The 26,605-nt window shown below is 44.2% G+C and overlaps 8 protein-coding genes across 8 annotated transcripts; 7 read left to right on the top strand and 1 right to left on the bottom strand.

The window, feature by feature from the left end:
- Positions 1–820: 820 nt before the first annotated feature.
- BKA55DRAFT_720238 (uncharacterized protein) lies at positions 821–1,600 on the bottom strand (the record flags this gene model as incomplete). The annotated part of the gene is made up of 1 exon (XM_046200986.1): positions 821–1,600. One exon carries the CDS (start codon positions 1,598–1,600, stop codon positions 821–823), a length of 780 nt encoding a protein of 259 aa, XP_046041351.1.
- A 1,272-nt stretch (positions 1,601–2,872) lies between these two features.
- Positions 2,873–4,430, top strand: BKA55DRAFT_586136 (uncharacterized protein). The gene has a single exon (XM_046194530.1). It carries the CDS (start codon positions 3,120–3,122, stop codon positions 4,311–4,313), a length of 1,194 nt encoding a protein of 397 aa, XP_046041352.1. The 5' UTR covers positions 2,873–3,119; the 3' UTR covers positions 4,314–4,430.
- A 2,237-nt stretch (positions 4,431–6,667) lies between these two features.
- BKA55DRAFT_586139 (uncharacterized protein) lies at positions 6,668–7,477 on the top strand. The gene has a single exon (XM_046194531.1). It carries the CDS (start codon positions 6,766–6,768, stop codon positions 7,435–7,437), a length of 672 nt encoding a protein of 223 aa, XP_046041353.1. The 5' UTR covers positions 6,668–6,765; the 3' UTR covers positions 7,438–7,477.
- Positions 7,478–7,880: 403 nt separating this feature from the next.
- BKA55DRAFT_668644 (uncharacterized protein) lies at positions 7,881–8,704 on the top strand (the record flags this gene model as incomplete). Its single annotated transcript, XM_046197907.1, has 2 exons — positions 7,881–8,637; positions 8,668–8,704. The coding sequence occupies exons 1-2, from the start codon at positions 7,952–7,954 to the stop codon at positions 8,702–8,704; spliced, it is 723 nt and encodes a 240-aa protein (XP_046041354.1). The 5' UTR covers positions 7,881–7,951.
- Positions 8,705–13,972: 5,268 nt separating this feature from the next.
- BKA55DRAFT_628411 (uncharacterized protein) lies at positions 13,973–16,516 on the top strand (the record flags this gene model as incomplete). Its single annotated transcript, XM_046196896.1, has 5 exons — positions 13,973–14,417; positions 14,623–14,958; positions 15,046–15,124; positions 15,343–16,187; positions 16,245–16,516. The coding sequence occupies 5 exons, from the start codon at positions 13,973–13,975 to the stop codon at positions 16,337–16,339; spliced, it is 1,800 nt and encodes a 599-aa protein (XP_046041355.1). The 3' UTR covers positions 16,340–16,516.
- Positions 16,517–17,915: 1,399 nt separating this feature from the next.
- On the top strand, positions 17,916–19,164 carry BKA55DRAFT_262568 (uncharacterized protein). Its single transcript, XM_046185431.1, has 4 exons — positions 17,916–17,951; positions 18,321–18,416; positions 18,570–18,661; positions 18,724–19,164. Exons 2-4 carry the CDS (start codon positions 18,371–18,373, stop codon positions 18,949–18,951), a joined length of 366 nt encoding a protein of 121 aa, XP_046041356.1. The 5' UTR covers positions 17,916–17,951; positions 18,321–18,370; the 3' UTR covers positions 18,952–19,164.
- A 995-nt stretch (positions 19,165–20,159) lies between these two features.
- On the top strand, positions 20,160–21,337 carry BKA55DRAFT_546880 (uncharacterized protein; the record flags this gene model as incomplete). The annotated part of the gene is made up of 2 exons (XM_046190966.1): positions 20,160–20,279; positions 20,336–21,337. The coding sequence occupies 2 exons, from the start codon at positions 20,160–20,162 to the stop codon at positions 21,335–21,337; spliced, it is 1,122 nt and encodes a 373-aa protein (XP_046041357.1).
- A 138-nt stretch (positions 21,338–21,475) lies between these two features.
- On the top strand, positions 21,476–26,205 carry BKA55DRAFT_600064 (uncharacterized protein; the record flags this gene model as incomplete). The annotated part of the gene is made up of 9 exons (XM_046196471.1): positions 21,476–21,499; positions 21,582–21,875; positions 22,448–22,629; positions 23,413–23,544; positions 23,607–24,496; positions 25,457–25,638; positions 25,717–25,807; positions 25,859–25,900; positions 26,111–26,205. The coding sequence occupies 9 exons, from the start codon at positions 21,476–21,478 to the stop codon at positions 26,203–26,205; spliced, it is 1,932 nt and encodes a 643-aa protein (XP_046041358.1).
- Positions 26,206–26,605: the final 400 nt, after the last annotated feature.

Genomic DNA, 26,605 nt, shown 5'->3' on the forward strand with positions numbered 1-26,605 from the left:
ATGAATTACCAGCTTGTTGTTTCTTTAGCTAACAAAGGATCGTCCTAGCTGTTCCTTTAACTCTTGCACGGCTTTACTCGTAACGATGTTATATACAGCTGTATTCAGGATTCTCTCGTCTTCAATATCCAAACTTACCGTCAATATGTCATTGACAGCTATGTCTGCAAATTGGGGGACTCCTATGAAGAGAATATGAGTCGTACTGAATGCTTCAGAAGAAGCAGGAGTTGTTGGATTTATATCTTGGACCGGTGGCATTATATCGTTTTATATCGTTCCTCTTCCTGTAAACCAAGAATGGTTTGGTATTTAGTTCTGTTCTGTGCGCGTTCCTCACAAGTCATAGTAAATACGCCCTGGAACTTCGTGTCGCAAGGGAATTAAGTATATTTACTTGGATAAGACGTTATGAACTCCGCTGAGTCTAATATGTAGTTGAGCAATTGCGTCGATTACAATCTGTTAGCTCTACCTGCTGATAGTCACTTAATACTAGCTACTACTTGTATTACTTTGTTAATACAGCTTATAAAGAAGAATTACTGTATGGGAATTTGATCTGCTGTCCCCAATCTGGTTGTTGTTTGATTGTGCTGATACTGTCTCGGCCGGAATTAGAGGCTACTTGCCAAATTTAATCAATGTAAAATAAGCTTTGGCACAGATCACAGCTGTAGCTACTGTGACTTTCACATTCGAAGGAAGATATCAACCTTTGTAACTAATTACTTGTCCCTGATGACATTACAAACAGCAAGGCAGACTCTTGCTCTGATTTGGTCTTTTATGTAATTAAGTAACTTCTGCGGTTGAGGAGCTATAATTGATCTTTCTCTAAGTATTCAGCTTTAGTCATCCCCACCTCACAACCTGCTCTCCCCCTCTCATTGTTGCCACGAAAGAGCCAATGTCTAAATCGGCGGGCTATGCCAAAATATGCACCTTTTGTTGGGAAAGTCTCATAGTAAGGTGGTGGGTAGCGATCCTTCTCAAGCCGACAAGAGCACCACGGGCCTCCATTATGATATAGATTATGCAAGTTATCCCACCTCAAACATGCAATAAACCCCGTTAAATTCCACTTTGACTTATCTAAATGCAAAGGCACTTCTTGTGCATTTACTAGAAACTTTTGTATTTCTTCATAGGTATAATTTGCCTCATGAGCCCGAACTTTGCCAAAGAAATCAAGGATATCTTGAGGTGCAATTACTTGTCTTTTTTCAAAAGCGACGAAATTGCCTTGATTATCTAATACTTTAGGCCTTCCCCAGAGCCATGCGTGCGCAAGAATCGAGACTAGGAGGTGACGACGAGCATTTTGTAGTCTCTCTTCTTCTGGCGAGACTTTGCATCCTGGCGAGTAAATGAAACTGGCCATGGAAAAATATGCTGTCTGTATATGCATTTGAAGGGACCCTTTGTCAACCACTTTATGCGAATAAGAGCCATCCTTATTTAAAAATATTGCGGAATTATCAACCCATTGTCGATGCAGGTTGAGGGTTTCCAATGCCTCGAGCTTTATCAAGGCAGAGCGTTTTACTTCTTGAGGCGTAAGGTAGATAGGTGCGCAGGATATCTTGTTAGGATGCATATTATTCTCAAAACGCAGGGGCATAGAACATTAATAGAATGGGTTGTGTGGATTAACGGGAAGGGCTGAATTGGAGGCAGCTTGTAATCTGACCTTTTGGCTATTTATAATCTACAAACTAGCTAGTAGGGAAGGCTTACGCGCGTTCAGAAATCCCCAACCTGCACCACGCCAAAGCTGGTTTTAGGCCCTTTGGGCAAAGTTTCAATGAAAGGTTACTGTAATAGACGATCCGTTGCAGGATATTGTTTGACATTTTCCGGCGGCTGAATTGAAATGACCACCAAGCGTGATAACCACTACAGCACTGGACCTGTGTAATGGAATCAACAAGCCTCAATGTCAGCATTCGCTTGTTGACTTTGATATTATGCACTGCACCAGCAACACCGTCCAGGCCCTGGCCTTTGCTTCTCGACTTTGTCATATATGCCAGGCAGCCTCTCATTTCAGCATCAAGCATGTTGCCAATGATTAGTGTTCTTCTATTACGGTTTATCTGGCAGTTGAGCAACTGCAAGGCCAGCATAATGAATTAGCCAGTATAAAAGCAGTGGCAGAAATTGACAAAGAATAACATGGCTCTAATTATTGTGTAACAACATCGATTTGAAATGCTCTGAATGGGTTTTCAATTGATACTGGGTTATTCTTGCGCGACAACTTTTGATGCATCTACTTCCTCAATAAGCGCGGTAACGCAAATCTCAAATTTCCGATCATGAAATGTACACCAGGGTATCTCGCTACCAGGTTCAGCCGTGTCGACCTCGCTCAAGTCAATGGAATCAACCACTAGACAAGGTTCCTAGCCCAATGTCAGTTTCAATAATTTCAGTACTTTTGCTTCGTTGCTGATACCTTTGACCCATAGTGTTGCAAAACGGAACGGAATTCTCGGATGAAAGCTTGGTAATCAAAGCTCGACTGCGCCGCTTCGGTGGTTGTCTTTGTTGAGTGAGGCATGCTGTGTTAGGAATAACAAAAGTTGAATGGGCGAAATTACAAGTAGCTTACAAGTATCTACAAGAAAGATGGTAATGCGGGTATTGTCCAGGTTAAATATGTTGATCTGCGGGCGACACCGCTGAGGCGATAAGAATTTGCGACGGGGGTTGTTCGTCCTCTGAGGGGTTGCAATGTGGCGTTTCTATAGGGGTTGTTTTCATGGGGGTTGAAAGTAATCGCAACAGGGCCAGGTATGTAGAGTGAAGGAGGTACACACGTTGGCGCACGGACTTACAACGGCACCAACATTGTTATTCGTGGATGCTGGACACGGTCCATTACACAGGTAATCTAACATGTAACACATCAACATGCAACCAACAAGCCCTGCAGCCGGTCTCTACCCAACGACCGAAGGACAGGGAGGGCCTTTACCTGGCCATTGAAAGACGCTTAGAAGTACCTCTTTCTTGCGAGGCTGAAATGCATCTGCGGTACGATATTCGCAAGGCCGTAAAATTTCTTGATAAGCTGGAAAGAAAAACGTCTATAACAAAGATACACAAAGGCAATGTCTACCAAGCACGGCAATCAACCAACTGGCACGAGTATTCGATTCAATCGATCTCCATCACGACTTTCCCTTCCGACCTTCCATTCTTTCACTCGAGCTTCGCTTCCGTTTGGGAGCAATGGAAAGAACGGGAAACATAAGGTAGTCCGGTGGGAAGACCAATACGAGAACATACCGTCTCTTCCATTTTCGCAGTTCAAAAGCGAGCAAGAAGAAGAGAGGGGGCGACTTGAGAAGCTCATGAATGATCACCCGGTGAATCGTCCACAATTGGATCCCGCATCCATAGATGAAGAGGCCAGGAAGATCGTCGTAGCCCGATGGAAAGAGGAGGGTATTTGGGATGATGCATGGGAGGGTGATGATGGGTCGACTTGGAGATGGAGGCATGAAAGAGATGACATGGAAAGACGGTCAGGGGTTATGTTAGATCTCCCATCCGATAGCCTGAAACAACCAACGCGACCGATATCCCGATTTCTGCATCAACTGGGTAAGCTGGTTTCCAAGACTTTGGAGGAAAATGCTCAGAAGGTTCATTGGCGCCAGTCAGGCGCTGGGACGGGCTTTGATCTGAGTCCCTTGATGAAATATAGTAAGAAGGAGGAGTCGATTCAATCCATTGACCGCATTGGTACCGCAGCTTTCGAAACAGTCAAGCATACATGGCAGCAAAGGGGCATCTGGGATGAGAGCTGGGGAGATTTACCTGGATATGCATGGAAGCATGAACGCCAAAAGGAAGATTCTTCACTGGACACTTGCGTTCACGTACCGCCCCCTACCACGACGGAAATCCGTGCTCCTTACGCCGACATGGGTGTCCCGGCTTCGACACAGCAGGAGAAACACATTCCCATGTCTGCAGCTCCGCCACCGGAGAATGCCGTCTTACCTTCAATGTCAGATCCTAGAGTCAACCATGAAAACGAGAAAACAAACCGTGCAGTCGAGATCGCACGCCAAGCCAGCAACAGTTTGGAGCCGAGTCAGGTCACCGAACCGTCAATAATCACTTCAAGGGCCCGAGAGCAGTCACCTTCTCCCATCTCCCCGCGGCCACAGCGACGGAGTACTCGCAAATCGAGGCCACCTCGACGGCTTGTAGAACCACGCGCGTCAGAGCCGAGACGTAGTCTTAGGCAACGCACCGCAAGCCATAAGAGTGGTTCACGACGTGCTAGTAATTAGCCATGAGAAAAGCCTCTCCAGACCTGGGAAGCCTTTCTCATGTACGACTTTATCTTCTGTCACCCCGATGTTTTGAGCTCGCCTTTGTAATTTTACTTATCACTCGCTATAGGACGTCAAGTTAGGATATTAATATGAATACACGATCCTTTTGATCCTTTCTGGCCTTTCGGCACGTTCTTTGTCATCTCCAATTGAAATCCAAGTCTATCAGAGATCGTCTCGTGGCTTAATAAGGCTCTTAGTTTCATTATCTCGAAGCAGTTGTCTTTGGCTATAAATATAATAAGCACGGACTTACAGTTGCTGCGCTACGGCTTTTGCTTCTATTTTTAAATACACGATTCAGTTGGTTGCGACTCCCAGTATGGTGTTAGTGCTCCTGGAATCGGTGCGGCATATAATATCTCCCCTTCAAACCACAGCCGATCAAAACAAAGCACACACGTAACCTGTTCTCAAGGAACACCAACAGCCGACGACGCCTTGCCCAAGAGTATTTCTCCAACAAAACAATATTGTAACCCGTCCCAGTTCCCCAAACACCACTCAAGGTTTCTTGCTAATAGACGTCAAGCTACTAAAGCGCTCACTAGACATCCGGTTACAATAACGAGGGCGAGAATGGACAACAAAACTGGCGCTACTACTTTGGAACTGAGGCCTGAAATCATACGCCTTTTCTCAAAGAATCCGGTCGAATGGCTGCAACGGTGCCGACAAGAACTTGCGGATGATCGCAGATCTCGTGGGGTCAAAAGCTCGTCTATCAAGGATGATGAGTCTTCTGACAATGACGATGACACTCTTCTATCTGTAGAGACACCTTAGATGTGACGAGCTGTTACTTTGCTAGCTCTTAGCATCATCTTCTATCCGTTGTAAGGACATATGGTGAATGTGATCATCAGATTCTTACATAACTTAATCATCGAGTTCATACCCTTAGATCTGTTTACTATGCTTTATTCTTCTTGACGTCCCAGTTGTCGACAGACATGCCTTGAATACGATTTGGTGCCCGTACATGAACATCGAATCTGATAGTGCCAAACCTAGATCATTAGACTTCTGCATCCGTATTGTGCTCTGTGATCAACATTCCCTAACTTCACTTTGTAGTCCAAGGCAGGCAGTGTGTTACTGTAACAGTCTGTAATATTCTGACGTCTGGTAATACAACAAATGACAAGATTGACCCATAATACTTCCCTGAAGATTGCGACAGTCCCGGGATTCGAAGCCTTAGTCATCTATATTTACTCCATCTCGTACAGAGAGCTTTCAAGTCCTTCATACATAACCATTTTCCATCTAAACTTTAAACTCACTGGCGGTATTTCTTTACTATAATTGCTACGATAATGGTCCTATAAATGACCTGGCAAGACTGATACTACCACTATTACTGTTGAACCCCCCATCTCTCGTTTTCGGGGGCTCCCTTTTCTTTAGCTACCGACCCGTTCTCTACATCGATAATTATGTTGCTCAAGCTGTACGATCATGACTCACAGCCAAGCCAGGGGCATCAGGCTGGTAATGAAACAACCTTTCCGCCCCCGTCCTTTATTCGTCCAAATGCCAAAAACCACCCCATGATCCCCAGAAGCGAACCTCTTTCGACCACTGATGTACTCAGAAAAAAGGCTCTTCCACCGGTTCCTTACCAACGAGGCAAATCAACCCGCCGACCAAGGCCTGGCCATCAGCGGTTGGCTCAACCATCAGCTGTTTGCGCCCAATCCCTAATCGCCGACATGAAGCTGACTATTAACCGTTTTCTTGTTGTGCACGGGGGATGTATGGATCAGGAAATACCGAGCACTCGCGTAATTCCTCGTCTTGAAAGAGACACAGACAATAGCCTCACGTTCCCTTACTGGAGCAAAGTACTACGAATTATGACTGCACACAATTTCGATTCTGTCTTTATACTCAGACTCGATTTAATGCATCTTCGATCCCGTGCGCATTTCGCGTGGGTCACCATACTGGCCGAAGCCCATACCAGCACCGAATGTAAGGAAGACATAAATTACTTGGACTTAGTCGCCATGTACGATGGTATCAACAACACTGATCGTCTGGTCAAACACAGTGTGAACCAAGTTCCTCCCGGATTTAGTGGCGGGTTTAGTCGCATCCTTACTCAACTGCGAATTCTAGTGGGGAATCATGAGTTACAGCCAGTCACAGTACTGACTTGCCTTTATCGGCTGCAGGGGTGTGATAAGGAGACAAATCTACTTACCCTGCATCAGGATAGTGAGATACTGTCGGAATTGGCATTGGCATGGACGTCTTGGCTATGACGATTGATTGGCTGCCTCTATCTTATCACCGTTGAAACGGACCAGGTTGTCACTTATCAGTAAATGTTATTATTATTGTATCCAATTTTAGGGAAAACAATGCTTTGCATTAGGTGTTACCTTGAGTAGCACCGTTCATGTTAGGTTACTGCTCTTTCTTTGTGCGTTGTAACCATAAAAGAGTCGCGCAAGACAACATGTTCAGAACAGATAGCGCCCCCGAGTGTTTGATCATGGAAAAAGATACAAAATTACGGGAATTAATTGAAGTAACCAGTCAGCTATTACATCATGCAACTTCGTGCGAGCGAGTGCGGCTGCAGAGTTCCGTTCAGTTGTTGGTCGCATGCGCCAGCGTCAAGCCACGCCAATGCATTATTGACTTGCTGAATCAAGAGTTACAGGAGCAGATCGCTTGGGCAACAATGTACCGGAGGTATCAGAGCCAACCAGATATAGCCGCAGTACGAATGGGAAATGGTTGGCCGAGCGCATCGTTCGACCGAGACGAATGGTTGCACGAGTTCGCCAATGAAGTGTTGGAGGGTGCAGAGACGATATGCATGATATTGGATCAATCACCAGAGCACATGGATGTTAGAAGGAGTTGGGTTCCGGTGATCCGCCGCTCCCATTCGACCAGGGTCGATGACGATCAGTGCTCTGCCTCGGAGTCTGATGACATGGGTAAGGAGGAACTACATGGCGTTGGAGAGGATGTTGAGTACTGGGGGCCAAAAGAATCAGATGAGGACGACCGAGATATTTCGGACCTCGGACCAAAAAAGCTTTGCTTCTGGTACTTTTGAGAGGCAATGATGCCCTTGTTGGTCCAACTTTAGAACCAACAGGATACCAAACATCGGTATCAGACCTTACATTACATGGCTTATAATATTACAAAAGCGGGGTATCAATGTCACGTGATCAACGTCTAATCCAAGAATGGTAAGCTCATGCTATCGATTGGCCCCAATCAAGGGTTATCCCTTCAATGATCACAATTGGCCATGTAATAAGTGGAGAAATGATAACAATGTAGTAACGGTCACCAACGTGATGATATTCTGGGAAACGACTTTTCGGGGTCAAGAGATACTGAAGCGCGTGTTGGTAGTTTTGTTGGTTCAATTCTGATTGACTTGTTAGCATTTGACAAGACCAGAATGCACGTCGCTGATTATGCTGTTGAATAAATATGTTATACCCCATCTCCGTAGAGCTACGTAGGGTTCCCGCCAGATCAAATCCGATTTTCCAACGCCTGGGCATTTACTTCTACCTTGTGCTCCTTTGCTTGTGCCCATCCAGTCACCCTGCAGCATGGACCAGACCACTTATGCTGCCTACCAGCAGCTGCCGAAGCAAATGCATCCAATACAGCTTCAACCTTCAGAAGAGAAGATGATGCAACTTTACTACAACACAATGAATCTCTGGTACGGTCAAAATCGAGAGTTCTTAATGAAGGATGTGTTAGCTCAAGTTCTGGGAGGTGTCAAAACGATCAACGGAGAGGTCCCCCAGCAAATTCTACATGAGCTGTCCTCGTTGAAGGAGAAAACAGCTCAATTGACGTCGAGATTGGATAACGGAGGCAGTTGTATTGACAGATTATCCTTGCAAATTCAAGAGCTAAGCGACAAGATCACGACCATTTCCAGCATCGACGACAGCACTAATAACAAGACATCACCTCTGGAATTCAGCCATCCCGGGTTAGACGAGCTTGTGAGTCATTTAAAAGGCTTGACAGACCAAATCAAATCACAGCTTTCTCTTGGTATCCAGAAAGATCAGTCTGATGATAAGGAACTAGCACATCTTGTTGCCGACGCTGTCGCCAAAGAGTTAAAGAGGGATACCAGTGTGAAGGATAAAATTAGATGTTTCTGTGGAAGCAATCAAGTTGACCCAAACCGACCAAACACTCGTCGCCAAAAGAGTCGACCTGTATTGCTTATCTTTTGTGAGAATTGTCAGGCATTACATCATGGACGTTGTGTTGAGTATCCTGGGCCTGCTTTCTCCTCATGTAGATTATCGGATAAGGCAAGGGGGAAGTCACGAGCATGATGGACTTGAATGCAAATGTTCATTGTGAGAATGTTAGGTTATGACATACTGCAAGGAGGGAGACGGATGAGTTGAATGAGGGTGAAGAAGCCTTGGAGTGTATATAAGTATATTTATCATACCTTAATTCAGAGCAGCGTTCAGTGCATACAAAGTAGCTCAATAGGTCATAATAGTGTAGCTCTCAATATAGAGCCCGTCATTCAAGTGTCAGCGGCTATTTAAGTCAGATCCATCCACAACTAAGCTCCATCATCCCGTCTAGTGCTGGCTTGACATTAGAGATGAGGACTGGGTCTTCACAAGCTCTCGGACAGTTTACGTCTCAAGAACGGTACAATTTGAGAAGAACGAGTGTACGAGCACGACGCAGAGGTAACGTGACGACTGGCACTCCTAAGGCGATTGCTACAGAGGAGGGCGCTGATGAAGGAAGAAGAAAGAAGAAGCTAAGAAAGAGTAAAGAAAGAGATCTCGACATCAATCAGAATGACAACCCGGTCTTAGTCGGTGATCATGAGTGGGATTTACATGCTAACAGTCCAAACCATCAGGTCATCCATTTGAACAGTGAAAGGACTGAAAATAGCGTATCAGAAAAGGGCTCTATAACCCAAGGTAATACAGTGGAGGAGACAATTATTACACAAGAACAGGGTTCGTCTTCGAAAAGGAAAAGGAGTACGCATTTAGTTGATATAGGAACGATTCTACAATCGAAGCCTCACCTCGAATATCTGGTAATACTCATGAAAGAGTCTCTAGCTGCAAAGAGGATGGAGATGTATCATCTTTATACATTGGGTCTCCTAGCAGAAATAAGCGAAGATGTGGAGAAGGCTGAGTACCTATCCGCGCAGTTGCCAGATCTATCAAAAGAGGTGCTCAGTGACATAATAAGTGACGACCTGTTGAGAAAAATTAAAAGAGAAGAAAAGAACATTTGCACGAAATACCCAACCTCTGAGACAGATGAGCAAGGGCTAGGCTGGGAGCAATGGTCTTTGATGGTTCGTGGAGTTGACAGAGCGATGAAAAAGAATGGAACAGCAACAGGAAGCAAGCCCGATGATGTGTCTGTTCAGCCCACGTATAATCCTAGATCCAACAGGTCTCATTTAAAGTTCCAGGCTTATAACTTCTTTGCTGTCGCTCATCCTGATCTTGTCAAGAAGGAGGAGAACTGGCTTCAAGAGATATCTCACAGCGTATTTGCTGCTGCTGGTCGAGAAAGAACAGGTGGGCATCAGAGTAGCTGGAAGCAGACTTACAAAGTCGAATCTGAAAAGGAGCTCTCCGATCTCCAAGCCAAGGTTGAGGTCCTCCAGAAGGAGATTAAAGACAAGGACACAAGAATCAAGGGTATTTTAGAGGATCAAGAAGCGAAATCTCAAATTCAAGAGGATATAGCTGCAAAGGATAAGGCCATTATAGAACAAAAGGAAAACGACTTGAGGGAAGAAAAGGAAAAGGCATCAAGGTACGCAGATGGCATGCAAGCTAGAATTGATGCGATAACCAGTAATAAAAATATGTGGGAGAGGGAAGTTAGAACACAAAAACAACAGATGGATGAATTACGGAAGTCATTACAAACCTCTGAGGTTCAGTGGAAAAGGGTAGTTGCGGAAAGAGATGAGAACATACAGAAAGCTGAACTGGAACTGGACAGAATGAAGAAACTAGAAAGGGAACACGATGTGGAAAGGGCAGACAGCGATACGCTTATGGCACAAAAGCAAGCCATAATCTCTGGTCTGCAGACGAAGCTTTCTCAGCTCGAGGATGAGCAACGAATGGAAAAGGAATCTCTCATGGCCACCAATAAGAGCCTGAAAGCTGAAGTGGCTAAGATTACAGTTGATACAGATGTCTTAAAAGAGCAGTTGGACTTTCTAAAACGCACTAATACACAGTTACTCGATAAAGAGGATAAGAGAAAAGCAGAAATGACCGAGATCCATAACACCAATCTCAATAACATAGATCACGGTACGCAGCTAAAACTCCGGGACCAAAAGATTGAAGAACTTGAGAGGCAGCTCCAGGAGAAACAAGATAAAGTCAACAACGCAGAAAAAGAACGAAAAGGGGCAATTAAGAATATAGAGGATGTAAAGCAGAAAGAGAATGATCTAGCCAGAGACCTTTGTAGGAAAGACGAGGAAGTCAAAGCTATTCAAAGAAAGCTCGACGATGGAGAGAAGGAACGTCAAGTCTGTCAGGAGCGGGTTGGTAAAATAGAAGAGAAGTATAATACTGTTCTAAAGACGGTTGAGAAGCAAAAGAAAGACCTTGAAGATATCAACAAGATGCATTCTCAGAGAGAGGTTGAAGTCAAGAATTACCAGGAAAAATTAAGTAATAAAGAGCAGGAGGTTGAAGGTCTTCTGAAGCAGGTCAACAAACTGGAAGAAAAGACCAAGCACCTAGAGGCTGAGCTATTGAGTACAGGAAACACAAACAGTGAAAAGTTCAACAAACTCCAGATTGAGTTTACAAATCTCAGTAAAGAAAGAGACAAATTACTTGCAAATCAGCAAGAGCTTGAAAAGGAACTTAAGATTCTACAAAGCAATATTGAGAATGACAATAAGGCAGCTGAAATAAGAAACAAGGAGAAAGATAGGCTTATTAAGGAAGCTAAAGAGAAAGAGAGGGAGCATATTAAGATTGAAGAGAAACTGAAAGCTCAGTTGTCCAGCGTCTTAAATGAAATCAAGGGCCCCGAAGAAAAAACCGTTGGAACGGAACATAACCTGGACATCTCCACTGCCATAAATGAGGTTTCGAAATATTTGCAAAAGAGCTTGAATGATACCAAAGAGCTTAAAGAAAAACTAGCTAAGGCTGAGGAAAGGGGCTTGATGAATGTGACGGAAATCGAGGGTAAGGACTCCAAGTTCTCCAAGGCCATAGAGGATATGAAAGAGAAGGTTTTGGGATTAGAGAAACAACTCAACAATGCACAGTCAGAGTGCCAAGAACAGATCAGTGCAAAGATAAAAGTTCAACAGGAGCTTAGTTCAATGAAGCGCAATCACGAGCAAGGTTCAGATGATAAAACCCATCTGGAGGCCCAAATAGACCAGAGCAAGACGGAGGTAGTAAGGGTGAAGGAACAAAATGAAAGCCTTAGGAACAAGATAAGTGATGCAGAGGTTCAGGTCGATACGTTGAAAAAGCAATACAATGAGATGAATTCAAGCGTATGCCGACTTCAGGAGCAGCTGAAGCAAGTTAAGAAGGAGAAACAAGAAGCATTTGATAAATATACTCTAGGAGAGGTTAAAAGGAAATATGAGCTCGAACCTTTGGGTGAACTGCGCAAGAAACTCAAAGAGGCCCAAAAGAAGCTTCGGGATGAAGAGGCTAAGTCTCAAGCAGTTGCAGAGTCCCATTGTCAACAGCTGAAGGAAGGGGAAGCTGAGCAAGAGGCACTCGAGAGAGAAATTACTAATCTCAGGTTTGAGGCTGATGAGCTTAGAAAGGATTTGACAGAAGCAATAGCCCAGTCCGTCAACGCCCAGTCCCAGGCTAGCCAGCAACAGACATCAGGGCAAGCACCAAGCAGGCTGGTTTATTTACAAACCAAAGGTAGCAGTGAATCGGACAATGTTGGAGGGCTAGTCAATCCAAAGAAGAATCCCCGACACTCGCCAATATATATATCGTCTCCCTCATCGTGCGATACTGTAGTTTGTATCAGTCCAAAAGGGCAAGGAGGAGGTCAGAGTCATTCACTACAAAAGCCGTCCACCCCTCTCTCATCGTTGACAATTTCATCTGATTCTAGTTCGCCCACTGACTCTCCTTCATCTTTCATTTCGCGGAATTCCTCAGATCCGTCAGGTGACTTTTCTCCGCATGACTCAGGCCCTCCATCGCCAACAACGCCTTGTCCGGCGAAACAACACACAAGACAGCCAGGATTAGATCCACAAGGAGTGAAGATGAACCCAGACGTCAAGAAACTACTAGATAGTGCAAATGCCCAAAATCTTGCAGATAGCACAGGCAATAAGCGAAATACCATGATGCAATCTAGAACACTTACAAATGACCTTGGGTCTGTTTCTAAACCAGCAGAGGGTGTATTTCAACCATTACGATCTTCTTTCAACCTTGAAGGGAAAAGAGCTTCACAAGGCAGAGATTCCCAAAGCAATGCAACCAGCATCAAGGCCGGTAAGCTGCTCGTAAGGCACTCACCTGGGATTAACATGAGCACGCACCAAAGGTTAGAGAGCTATCTTGATCAGTCCAATACAGACCGCATTCCATTTGAGGAGCATTCCACAAGCCCCTGGCACTGGAATCCTTCTACCAAAATTGAAGGTCTACTAGAGACCATAATTCAACAGGTGCACTTTTTAGGCGGGGAGGTTACAAGTCTGAAACAGTTGTCAAATCAAGACACAAACAGAAGGGTGACTTCTGAATCATCTGACTCTGATGAGGAGAGGGTTACAAGTCCAAAACAGTTGTCAACCAAAGACACAAACAAAAGGAAGACTCCTGAATCATCCGACTCTGATGAAGAGGTAATTCAGGCATGTAAACGCCCCCGTCGGAAAAAGAATGTTTCGTCGGGTACAAAACAGCCAACCACGAAATCAGTAATAAAGAGCAACAAAGCGAAACCAAAGAAGGCGGGGCAGGGAAAGGGGGCTAAAGCAACAGTGAGCGGCAAAACAGAAGAAGATTCTTTACTATCCAAGGTACCGGACGAAGACTTCATTGTTAGACTTGATAACCAGAACTGGCCTATTTGTAGAATCGAAAACCCTACTACTATTACGCCTCGTGTTATCTTAGCAGGCGATCAAGGAATAGAGCGTGGTCTAACTCTATTACAAGTTCTTTCTCTTGGAACTAAGGAAACATGCGAGAAGAACACGTTGCACTTACTAGGGTGGTATATTGCAAATAATCAATTCCCGTTGCCTGATTCATTGGCCTTCGTCACAATAGAAGCAATATCTCGTGGAGTATTTCGGGTTGGCTTCAATAGGAAACACGACAGGACTACACAGCACAACGACGGTATGAAAGACAGCAAGTTGCTTAGCTGGGGCTATAGAGCTGCGGCTCTAATGGGAGAGGAGTATGTTACTAAATTCGAAAAGAGGCGAGCGAAATACATAGAGAACGCGAAAAGAAAACTTCAAGGTAGTACTAAGGAATAACATATATAAACTCAGTTTTAAAGATTCAAGGTATCCTCTGACTACTGAAGGAGTCTCGATAATATTTAACATCCATGACATGTCCTATGTGTTCCACACATTCACCTGTAGCATGAAATTTCAATACATCCAGTTCTTCTCTCATCCCGATAGCCAGGTTACCCTGTTCTTATATGCGCCCGACGGCCTTCACAAGAGCTTGGAAAAGACTGTGCGCTTTCTGACAGGGTTCGTTACTCCCAGTCCACCTCATCAGATCGATGAACATGATGAGAACTTCCGAGAAAGGGTCAGCCTAGGCGAATGCTGCTCACCTCATGTCCTGACCCTAGACGTCCATCCTGTACACTTCAGTGAAGAATTGTTTACTATCTCTGCAACAACATTCCTTTATAACCGGGGATTTCTCGTTCGGCAGCTCAAGAGTTCAGTCATTGATCATATGTTTCAAGAAATGGTCGAACCAGCTGTTTTAGTCAACAATTCTATGGTAACTCCACTAGTACCAATGTCGAAGTTCAATCGTCAGAAATCAAGGCATGATGCGTCACAGGTTCCGATTTAGATCCTGCACATGAAGTCTATTTTGAGGTCTATTTGTGCGCAAGACTCTGTTGGGTTATTTCGCGGTGGGCGGGATGAGTATATAAGCACGTCACCATCCTCAAAACAGTCACTACAGGATGAGATTTGCATTTGTTTGGCTTATAATACTATTTATTAATATAGTTACTGGTTTGCTATTGTCTCGGTCACACTGTCTGCGAATTTATGTTGACAAGATTAACATTCCTCGAAGCGAGCCTTCTGTGGAAGAGGTAAGGGAATCAAACAATGAGAGGCTTCATAATGACCGAAAGGCTTCTCAAGACCAGGGGGCTATTTCGAGACTACTGATCTCATGGATTGAGCAATGCAAGAAAAGTATCCGATCACATCACGCCGCACTATTAGAGTCAGACAACATAAACTACTCGGGGTTTGCGCCACCAAGAGTAACGCGGCTCCTCATTTCAAATGTCATTATAATCGAGAACCTTATTGCCATACTGCAGGCGAATAAGGGTGACTTGCCACTCAAAAGTATGAGCTATCGAGCTGGGCAGCTGTCGCTTCTTAATATGCTGCCACTGTTGATTTCTGTTGCCCCAGACGTCCTTCTTGTTCACATATTACGCCACAGTAGGCAACAGACATCATGGCTTCACGAACTCTACGCTTGGCTAGTATGGTATGAAGCAGTATTGCATGTATGGCTATCGCTGTTTACAACATCACAGATAAGTATGAGGGTCCCCTACCGATTCGGCTGTAGTTGGTACTGAAATGGGTGATACCAGGTACTTGGGTAGACTTAACACTGATATTCATTGGATACTTTGTATGAAAGACCCAATCTCGCTGCCAGCAATGAGCTAACAAGTGGTTGCAGTCATACCTTGTGCTAAGCTCCCTGATGGTAACTCCAGTTGAGCGAAAGTCAATGGATTCTCCGTCGCGTCACTGCGCGCTGGGTGTGGCATGTACGGCTTTTCTCATGGTGCATTGCATAGGGTTTAACATATCGGCACCTTTTGGCATGATTCTTGTTGTTCTTGGGCTTTGGCTCCTTGCTGCGAACCTAAAAGTGAAACCGCGAGAAACAGTGAATCCACAGACCTGTCTCCAGTCCCGCAACAGTCCAAAAGTAATATCAGGGTCGATTCGATACAATGGCTGGCTTAAATTCAGGCGTACTGTTGCAAATAACCAAACTAATGTCTACTTTAAAGTCAATGGCAGGCCGGTCCGAGTTGCGTGGACAGAGCGTATTTATAACTCCAACGAATCATACAATGCTGTATTACTAGTCCCTGCGGAACCAAAGATGGAGACAATCGATGTTGAAGGACCGTATAATATGCCTATGAGCCCATATGTTAACGGGCCAGCGCAGCTCCATATATTTGCAACAGATAGTGGCATTCTTGAAGCCTATTCCTGCTTCCGTTGGAGGCAAAGGTTTCTCACTACAACCTCAAGTACCACCAATCTTATCTGGTTAAGCGCTGATCTAGAGTTTGTGACACTGATGCTAGAGCATTTTCACGTAATGTCATGCTCTGCTTTAATTACAGTTATCTACTTTGTAGACCCAAAAAATAATATCAGCGAAGCTGAGGCTGAGGCTGAGATAAATGAGGCTGAACGTATTGTTGGCAAAATTGGTGTGGCTAATTTAGAGTTCCAGGCTGAGGTGGCATCTCTAAGCGAACTTTTAAAAGATATGCTGAGTTACAGCACTGAACAGTACAGTAAGTCAAATTCTGGAGCAATCTGCTGATGTCTATGTACTAACCCGGGCGTCCCAGTTGTTGGAGAAAACTTGCGATCATACAGTGAGAAACCAAGCTGTCTCGACACTGACGTTGAGGCTCTTGACAGCATCAGTACCAAGGGACTCTGAGTTTCTCACCCCAGCCCCCCCCGCAAATCAACGTCAATAAAGAAATTGCCGAGGTTGTCAGAGCCAAGTTAATTATAGCAGTGCCTGCTCTGGATTTACGCGTATAAACTTGACTAGCATATAGAGTTACTCGTATTGCTACGCTCTTCTATAGAGTGCCGCTAAGTATGGTTAGAGAAAATTGATACAGTTTGTCTCGTAGTCTCGCGACTTCAATGTGGATGCATGCACTACGCTGTTGCGATGTTATCGTTGACTTTTTTTTTAATTCTTCCCATTGGTTGCAAGCAACAAGCTCCCGACTTGTCATAGCAGGGATCAAGGGCCTGATTGCGGGCTGCTCTAAAAATCTTTACATAGGTTGCATTAGCTAAATTTGACTTTATTACAGCCCCGAAATTGTGAAACAATTGCAAACATGATGTTATGTATCCATACTTGAGTACTGCATCCAAGCGACATGTATAATTTAGGCACCAGTGTCTACTACACAATGGCAAGAACGGGTCTCGCTTATCATCAGCGGGCAGGGATGCCAGAGCAGAAACCTTGCGTTGAACTTACTCGATGAATGTAAGACCCAGGTGCTAAAAATGAGATATGAATCTATGAACGAAATTAGAAACTTCCCAATAATAGCGTTGTTGTAGGTCTTCGTCTTGTACCTTCGTTTTGACCAAAGGTTCTTTCACAAGGAGCAGATTGGCGGCGTCTTTAGTATCGCCACCCTCATATTTTTGACACACGCACGCTTATTTTTAGCTAGTAGCTACGGAGTACACCACTTTGGTTTCCGTTTCCCCGGGGAACGGGAAGAATCTACGAGACCGAGTTTGTAGGGAGATCAGGAGATCTTTTCGCTACCCCGCTTTGTGTGACAGTTAGCTCCAGACGCTAGCGGTTTGCGGAAAGGTCGCTAGAGTGATACTATAGCTGTGAATAGCAAAGATCTACATCGGCAGGCACGGGCTGGGTTCAATTGGGTGTGTATGTGAAGCCCCTGAACCTGTACGCCCTGTAATAAAGCATGACACCACTTTCCATGATAACATAATATCTTGAACCCCAGAACCAACAGAAATATCCTCGTAATGCGGTAAAAATCATGGTTTCAACAAGGTCGTATGACACGGTCAGGCAGTCTCACAATTACTCCGCTCGTCCGATGACGAATGGAATTTCTGCGCTCCCAGTAATAATGCCGATCACTCCGTATTGCCTCGCAAGCTAGTCCGTAAGTTGTGGATATCACACTTACAACCAACAACTGTCACCATTTGTTGGCTCCAACATAAAGATGGTCCGAAATCCCCGCCACTACAGCAACCGTCAAAACTCGCTTCGTAGGCCTGACCCAAGATCGTCAGACTGAGGCTTATCTTTCCCTGGCAATGGCACCGAGACTGATATGTTGCTCGTCGTGGATACTGTGACTCGAGGCTGATTGAGCTTGCTCTTAGCCTGGTAGTCTGTCGATGCATCGAGCGGCATTGAAGTCGGTCGTGCCTCATGCCGAGGACTGATATGCCATCTCAACACACCCTGTCTCTAGCCTGAAAGGCTTTGCATCAATCTTAATCTGTCACTTCACAGTCGTGAAGCGGAAGCAATGGTACGTGAGATTCCATTTTGTCGAATGTTCCGTGTTTCCCAATGTTGTCCCTTCCGCCCCCGCACTCCCATTTTATGCTGCTTCTCTATGTCCACGCTGGCTGGCCCGGTGGATAGACATGGTCACAGCACACAGTTCAGGCCGGCCGGATGAGTCTGTGTGTTGGTGGGGAGCGGCATCGAAGTAGTCTTTCTACCCTGTTTTGTTTCCAAGATCATGTCAACGTTGAGATTGACCCGAGAACCTGCGTCACCACTCGTCACATTTGCTTTACACGCGAGGTTCTTCAAGCCTTTCCTTGATTGAATGAACATTCCTTTCTGCGCACTTCTATACCTCTTCTAACCCCCTCAAACCTTTCTCTACTAGACTTGACCGAGCCGAGCCGAGCCGAGCCGAGCCGAGCCCGCAGCCACTTCATGCAACAAACTGTCTCTTACATCTCATTGCGCATTGCGTTGGCAAGTACGTGGATCAGTCGAGAGATCATGTCAGTTCACGGCGGTTCAAATTGTCCCAAAGACCATTCAAACAATGGCTTCTAAACAACGGTTCATCAGCTTACTCTTGTGTAGGCCTTCAAGCTTGCTCACCGATGAGCCATGACGCCTTCGATAGTCCATCATCGGCATGTTCAACCTCGTCATCAGGGAGGCCCTTTCCCTCCACCAAGACCCATAAGCCAGCCGAACCATCGTTTCTATACGCCGGTGAGTTACGACAGAAAGTTACTGGTCCATTGTGCCGTCGACGCTGATGAAAAAAACACTAGATGAGCCAGTTCCTTCGAAACCATTCCTCTGACAACCACTTCCAGTCGAGTCCAACTTCCCTACGAAGTCGTAATACGTTTTTATCCCCAACGTCCCCGAGACCGCCCCATCCGACATCCGATATACAGCAGCGCGACACAATACTGGCGGTACCTCGCCTCGCTCCAGATCCAATTGGAAATGAAGCACCGATACGTTTATGGTGGCACCTACCGTGCAGCAGATAAGCCCTCCTGCCGTCATAGGCAGACTGGTGCACAGGAAAGAACACCGCTACTCCAGATGCGACTCTCGTGTACTTGAACATCCCAATGTTGCATCCGAGAGGCAATAGTCAACCGCTTTCATTTGTAATCCTCTTCATCATAATCACCACTTCCCTCTTCAGCATCATGGCCACTGAGGTTGAACGATGCCACCAACTCCTTTCATTTTGTTATATATCTCTGTTCAGCTCCACGATCGACATGCTTCAATCGCATTCGGGCACCGTATCAACTCGACATGTTTCGATCTGGGGGTTTACACCATCTGAAGGCCCCTGTTCAGTGACCTTTGCTGGTTTGTGAGGGTACTGGGGATGTGTCCACTATGGCTCTCGTGTCAGTTGCAGATATCTTTGGTACTACCGGGGGCTCAAGCAACTATGTTGCAATTCTTTTGATTAGCGAAAGGTCTCAATGTTGGGGGGAGCTCTTGTCCACACTGGTGCATATGTGGACAAAAGCACTCCGATAAGTATTGCTTGTCTTCAGATACGTAGACGAAAAATACATCAGAGCGCTGGGGACGCCTGGCCCTTTGATGCATCTCTTTCATCTCTTGAGCATTAGGTGCATGGGTAATGACGATTATCCAGCGCCTTGATACTTCGGATCATTGGTCCGACTATCAGTGGCAAGAAAGGGGACGCCTAGACTTGCAGTGTGGCTCATTTTCGATTAAGACAAGCATGTTAAAAATGTGCCACAACACTCTAGTGGACATCATCCGTTCGTGGGCTTCTGGGGGCTTCTAGAAAGTGTAGCAAAGATCTTGGCTATGCCATTCATGGACACAAGTAACGGCATCTTGACCATTATTGTGCTGTGACGCAGAATGGCATCTATGGATACTCTGTAACTTGCAATTATTAGAGGGCAGTGAGGTTTGGATATGACGCCTGGGAGGGAACGTCTGCATGGCCCTATTACAGAGAGTTTAGTGTGTGATTTAGTAATATTCTGTATTTAGAGACTTATAAAAAGCAATTACGTTTATTTTTAATATTTATAATTAAATAATTATTTATATAAGACTTAAATTATATATATATTCTTAAAATATATATTTTAAAAATTCTTTTTTTACTTTCTTAATATCTTATAAGTATTTAAACCTTTAAATTTATAATTAATTTTCAAGGTTATATTTTATTACTTAAAATTTACTAAGTATGAAAACCCTTCAAGATCTTGTTAATTGGGCAATGGCAGAAGGCTTTATCTTAACAAAGGTTAAACCTTATATGACTAACAATAACAAGACAGGCTTTGTTGCAACAGGGAATATTAAGGTATGTAACCATAACGTAGTATCTTAATGTTTACGGCGTTTATCTAATAAGGACAGAAAGGTGATGTAGTTCTTAAAGTTCCTTGTAAATCAGCATATACAAGTAGCGATATATCAGCAGAAATTAAAGATGAATATCCGGGCTGCGAAGCTCAATCTTACTACGCTTTAGAGATCGCCAAGAGTATTCGAAAGAAGGAGAAGAACGCGTGGTGCTTCCTTGATCAAGTCCCTGATGAGCTTCTAAGAGATAGTGTTTTGACATGGCCAGATAATGTTATCAAAGCTTTGCCCCGCCAAACCAACGACTTGGCGGCCGATGTTAAAGCCATGTATACTGGCGACTGGACGAAGACCAAATTGAGTCAGAAGAAAAAGAATATTGACATCAAGGAAGAGGAGTTCAAGAAGGCATGGATAGTTGCTCAGACTAGAATGCTTATGTGCAGAGGCATTAACGAGGAAGTAATCCAGGTCATGCTGCCATTGGCAGAAATGTTCAATCATGCATCCGACGGTTGCCATATGGAGCTTTCTGAAGACTACTATGAGTTCAGAGCAACCCGAAATTATAACACTGGGGACGAGGTCTGTTGGAATTATAACGAGCAATATACTAATGACGATTTGCTGTCATGCTATGGCTTTATTGAGAAGAATAATAAGAAGAACTATTTTGTCTTAGATGATTTTATTCTCCCGAAACTAAAGAAGCTATCTGGGGCGCCTAAGAATGAGAAGGAAAGGAACCTTATAACGCACAGGGAATCTGGACTATCAGGCGGAATTACTGTGGAATTAAATGATACTGCAGAGAACAGTCTCCGTTTCCTTAGGAAGCAGGATAAGTCTCTGCCGGGCAACAGGCAATTTGAGGACCATCCTCTGGAGTTTGATCACATTGCAAAAGAGTTTCTTGGGGAGTTAGAAATGAAAACTCTCGAAGAGTATAGTAAGATTGAGAAAGATATTAAAGAGTATCCTATTATTAAGAAAAGATGGGAAGAGCATTTAATGCTTATAAAAAACGCTCTTAAGACTTATAGCTACGATGAATAGCTATTTTAAGAATATATTAAAATACAAAGCTATAGTATTTCTCCCTTGTTTAATACTTTAATTAATTAAAATTTATTTTTATTATGGCCTCTAATAGATATAGTTTTATTACTCCTGCTAAGAAACCCATTACTCCACATGACCAGTTTTCAAGCTCTGTTGGTGTTCTTTGGGTGTAAGATCAACACCAATCGCGTTGCATATTGGCCTGCCCTCTGTTGGATGTGATGACATATGCATCAAGGTAACTAAGGAGAGACGTGAAGTATATTTATTTAAAATCGATTCATCGGGAGGCGCTTACGATATTTCATATGACGCCTGGAACTTTTTAGTAACTGGCAAATCAGCTTTGGAAGCGCCTTCTATGGGAGGAGCAGTCTTGATGACATATGAAGTGGTCGATCCTTCCTATTGTGTCCCTTTACTTCAAGATGGGAGACTACCTTTAGCTGCAGCGAATAGCATGAACTACCTAGCCAATTGTCTGCAATCCCCAAACAGCTGGGTAGCTACGCACCATGTTCTATACAACATTGTGGACCCAACCTGTAAATACGGTGTTGATGAAATATGTCAACTTGATATTACTGTCAGCAACCAAGCGCAATGCCCAAGCGGGCTTGGAGTGTCAACCCCTCTCGGCCTCGAAGTCAAAAACATCATTTATGGCACGGGCAAGGAGGCAAACGCACCCTAGATGACATATAATGCTCTTTCGCTTTAATTCGACGAAAACAACTGAGCTTGTTATATGTTGTTTTACTGAACTGTTATTACGTAGCTGGTACTGCAATAGACTTAATAAAAAGAGCACAAATGTATTTACATATGTGAGTGACTGTGGACTCAGACTTCCCTTAGCAGAGCCCTACTACAAATAAATTTACATGCTCTACTATCATCCTGGTAGGCTCCTGCAATTTACCACAGCCTAACAATTAGTTAGAGACACAGGGTTAATGAAACAGGTTTGGAACCTCGACATGCATACAGATAAGCCAAACTGACAGCAGTATTATTAGCAGTATGGATGCTCCCAAGCAACCCTATATAGGATATCATACATCGTGCATGACTCACGGTCCAATTCTTATAATATCTAAAGAGGATATTCTATCTGGAACAAGCTATGAGCTGGTGTTTAATGCCGGGCAATTAGCTTTCAGTGCCATCAAGCGCCGTTTGAAAGAAGCCCGCCTTGATCTTGGATATGAGACTATTGGAGTTATTGAAGCATCTCCCTTTTTAGAACGGCAATGTATCAAGATTTCCGTAATCTTGTCATATCAGTTTGAGCTCATAGTCAGGATGCTTGCACAATACCTAGGTACTCTGACCTCGATGTAATATTCGAATGTAATGCCAGAGTATAATGGATGATTTACAGTGGGAAAGGAAAGTGTTAAGGCAGCTAAATAAGGAAAAATAAAGAATTGGGAAGGAGAAATTGTAAAATGTTAATAATACTTCTTGAAATTTAAAATAATACTGTATTTCTACTAATAATATCTTTACTTATTTATTTAGATGCTTGCCTATAGAAGTGAAGTTAAGATTTAGTCCTCCTTGACTAGCTCTCCCTGATTACGATTCCGTGTCTTATCCCGCAGTGGTAGAGTAATTTTATCAGTTCGCCATGGAGCACAATATTCCAATATTGCAGGAGGAGAGGAACCTATATCTCTCTGAGCTACCTCTTGAAGTACTGGGTATTATATTTGAGAATGTTGGGTTCTTAAGCCAAATTCTTTCCTACAAACGGTTCGTTGACAACGGCAGATCACATCTATCCGAGATCTTAAGTCACTTACTGAGGTGTCCAAACGTATCAGAGATGCGGCCTTGCCTACCTTTTGGTCATCTGTAGTGATAAAACCCGAGATTAGGTCTGGACATCTATATACAATTCACGAATTGCCATCATTTAACACGGCCAAGACCTCATTGCAATTGACTAAGTATCTTCATTTCCGGGCAGATTTCGACCTCCATCAACTACACAGATGTCCACACTTCAGCGAAGATAGATACCAAGACCTGTATCACGAACCTGACTTTTTCGATGATTCCAGCTGGTCTAGCGATGAATCTACTAGCTCCATTGAATCCCCAATAATTCGACATACTGAAAGCTTTGAGATTCTCGCCAATGCTGCTGAGACAATCCTGGCATCACTCCATAACAACCAGCTAATCACATTCAGGTATGGGTATCAATTTGTGAGGAATAGGGTGAAAGTTCATGTTATACTTACGTTTTCTATAGTTGGGACATGGGAACTTGCATCCCGGCGAGTGTGCTGGGACCTGAAGGCATAATCAACAAATGCCAGAGCAATCTCAGAAACTTAAATCTAATCACAGACTGGCAATGCTATCGTAGCGACCCTTTCTGGTTGACTTCGGGTTGCGAGCAAAGATCAGAGTTAAGCCTGCAGGGGCTCAAGAGTCTCAGAAGGCTCTCCTGGAAAGCACCTCACGAAGAAGATTTATTCGCCTTGTCCTGCGTTGTAGACATCAACAAGAAGCATCTTGAGGCCCTGGAGCTAGACTTCATTGAATGGGATACTTCTGCCGGACGTTCCTTCCGCTATGGAAACGGGACGCCTGACGTCTGCCCCTTGCTCGGTGATGTCCTCCATCTGAGTCCGATTGCTGGGGGCGCTATTTTCCCAGAACTCCGGGAATTGGGTTTATCCGAAGCAGCTATCGGACCGAAATTGGCCCTGGCCATCGATTTCAGTGTGCTGAGAGTATTGAAACTTCGGGGTTGCTACGGATGGTGTGAATTCTTGGAACATCTTACAGCATCGAGGGTGAAACTGGAGATCACTACATTCGAGCTAATTGCAGCCGGAGATAAATCACCAGAGGTGGGAATTCGAGATGATACGATTGAAGAATTTCTTGCATCCTTTACAGGACTTCAAGAACTCTACTTGCTGGTGTCAGCGCCGTGGTTTCCTGGCGGCCAGTTCAGTAGTGCAATTGCAAACCATCGTGCAACCTTACGACAGTGCGTTCTGGATGGACTATGGGAAAACATTCCTGAAGAACCCGAAAGGAGAGTGTTGGCTGCGCCATTCGGGGAAGAATTTCTGGGGATACTGGATCTGGAGGCTGTTGGACTGATCAATGACCCTCACACACTGGTACGTATGTGCCGATAAGGTACTCCTTTAATTGAGTCAGTAACGTCACTAACATCTGTGCCTGAAACAAAGAAGAACATGCTTCTCCCATTTGCATCAAAATCGAGTCTTAGTTTCATTCACATTCGCCAAGGTTATGTACTGCCATGGCATCAGCAAGTATGGGTATGGCAAAAGACAGGAGCAAAAGCACAAAAGCCCCGGAGATTCAATGCCCAATCCAATCATGAAATCCGACATGTGATCTTCAACCACTACTGCTGTGAAAGAGAAACCTTTAGCCTGAAAGAAGAGTTTTGTTCTTTTGTTGAGTGGGCTTTTGGTGAGAAGGGGATAAGATCCCTCCAAATCATGGCTGTAGGGGATCATTCTCCATCATTTGACCAGCTGGATAGCCAGATCTTTTTTCAGCGGAAAGCCACAGGCGGTTTCGATATCGTGTGTAGGGGATCTAGAGAGTGGCAGTATCTCGCTGAAGAGAACGCGATGTTCTTACAGTCATGCCCTAAGCTTAGGTTATTGTAATTGAAAGCTTTCTAAGTGAAACTAACACTTATATACTATAAATGGTGTTGGCCACGAGGCCTGTTCTAATAAAACAAAATATACGCGCGTTGCAACAGTTTACTAAACCTTCCCTTTATGCTGGACGCCCAGCAGTAATAGTATAACAGCTATGTCAAATTACGATACAGTCTCAAGTCAAAGACATATTAATTAATTATCTAAAACTGAGCAAAGTGGCTTTCAAAATCATCTTTGTATCCCAATATGAATTCCCCGCGCCTCGCACCTACTGTTGTCAACATACAGCGTCAAACCAGACCACCTACAGGACGAATTTCTGTATGTTTTACCGCGTATTACGGGCAGCTGCCAACAGAATTCTATACCACTATTAAGGAGCTACCTGGGACGAAAGGGACACTAATGGAAAGCAAACGCAACAAAGCCCTTGTTGCAGCTCGTGCAAGCGTGTCGGCGCAGTTTATCGACATAATGCAGGCTACGCATAAAGGAATTGCAGCAATACTCTGCATATTTGATAATATTCAAGACAAGATTCTCATCCAAGAGTACCTAGAACTCAACCTCCTTCAACTTGGGCCTCTAAGTGAAACCGAACTTGCCAGTTCGATCTCACAGGTATGAATGTGACCTACAATTTTCGAGTTTTGTCCTCTTTTCTACCATCTAACAGGCCAACTCTAATAATGGAACTAGGTCATTGGCGCCTATAGATATCTTTCTGGAGAGCGCTCAGGTTTACGAATTGAGGAGACTCGTGTCTCTCTGACTGGAACGGTCAAATTAGGTATACTGTTTAGGAACCGTTCGCTAAGATCACTACTAACCAGAGGGACAGTAATGGATCTTGGTTACAGCTTCCCATCAACGCACTGGCCAAGTCAAAGAGCCGCAGACTACTGGTGTCGTGAATTTACTGCTTTTATCTGCCCTTTGAAGCCAAAAAAACTAACTTTCAAGGGCCATTTGTTCTACCAAGCAGCAACAGGCGAAAGGATTCCACCGTCAAATGTCAGTATTATCCTTCCTATATTAGTCACAATGGAATGCTAAGTCCCAAAGCATCTCTGGCTGCTTGAAAGATCTCAAGGGCCCCGAGGTTTAGCTTTGGCAGCCAGGAAGGCAAGCGGAGTTATGTTAGCAGATACTACTGAAAATAGATCAAAACGATATGGAAGTGTCTAGATAGTGTTAAATAGTAAAGCTGGATCCCTCTATTATTCTAAGCTATGTAAAACCTGAGTTGAAACCGATAAATTCGCTAATCGCTGCTTATATTACTATGTTTTTTATACCATGCGCTTTTGCAAGCTAATCTTACTTGTTGTATGACGCAATTCTACGTATAGATGTTCTTCTGCAGCCTGAACAGTTGCATCACGAGAATACAAAATGTTACAAATCTTGCAATATTACATATTTCGCTTACCTTAACGATCCTCTATACCGTACTCAGTTATACGGTCGTTTAAGTTCGTGTTATGTATTACTCTCTGTATCACTGCCGTTACAAGCCCAAGACTCTAGCTTTAGACCTACAGCAATGACTCACGGGACACTAAAGCAATGCGGTCAGGATACAAAC

This window comes from Fusarium redolens (genome assembly GCF_020744475.1).
Source record: "Fusarium redolens strain MPI-CAGE-AT-0023 chromosome Unknown BKA55scaffold_33, whole genome shotgun sequence".
NCBI lineage: Eukaryota > Fungi > Ascomycota > Sordariomycetes > Hypocreales > Nectriaceae > Fusarium > Fusarium redolens.

Bases quoted from the DNA above. Each gene is read 5' to 3' on its own strand.
- BKA55DRAFT_586136 (XM_046194530.1), top strand. From the start codon at position 3,120: ATGTCTACCAAGCACGGCAATCAACCAACTGGCACGAGTATTCGATTC.
- BKA55DRAFT_586139 (XM_046194531.1), top strand. From the start codon at position 6,766: ATGTTAGGTTACTGCTCTTTCTTTGTGCGTTGTAACCATAAAAGAGTC.
- BKA55DRAFT_262568 (XM_046185431.1), top strand. From the start codon at position 18,371: ATGCAACAAACTGTCTCTTACATCTCATTGCGCATTGCGTTGGCAA. The intron at 18,417-18,569 runs GTACGTGGATCA...CGCCTTCGATAG, and splicing joins ATTGCGCATTGCGTTGGCAA to TCCATCATCGGCATGTTCAA. The intron at 18,662-18,723 runs GTGAGTTACGAC...AAAAAACACTAG, and splicing joins ACCATCGTTTCTATACGCCG to ATGAGCCAGTTCCTTCGAAA.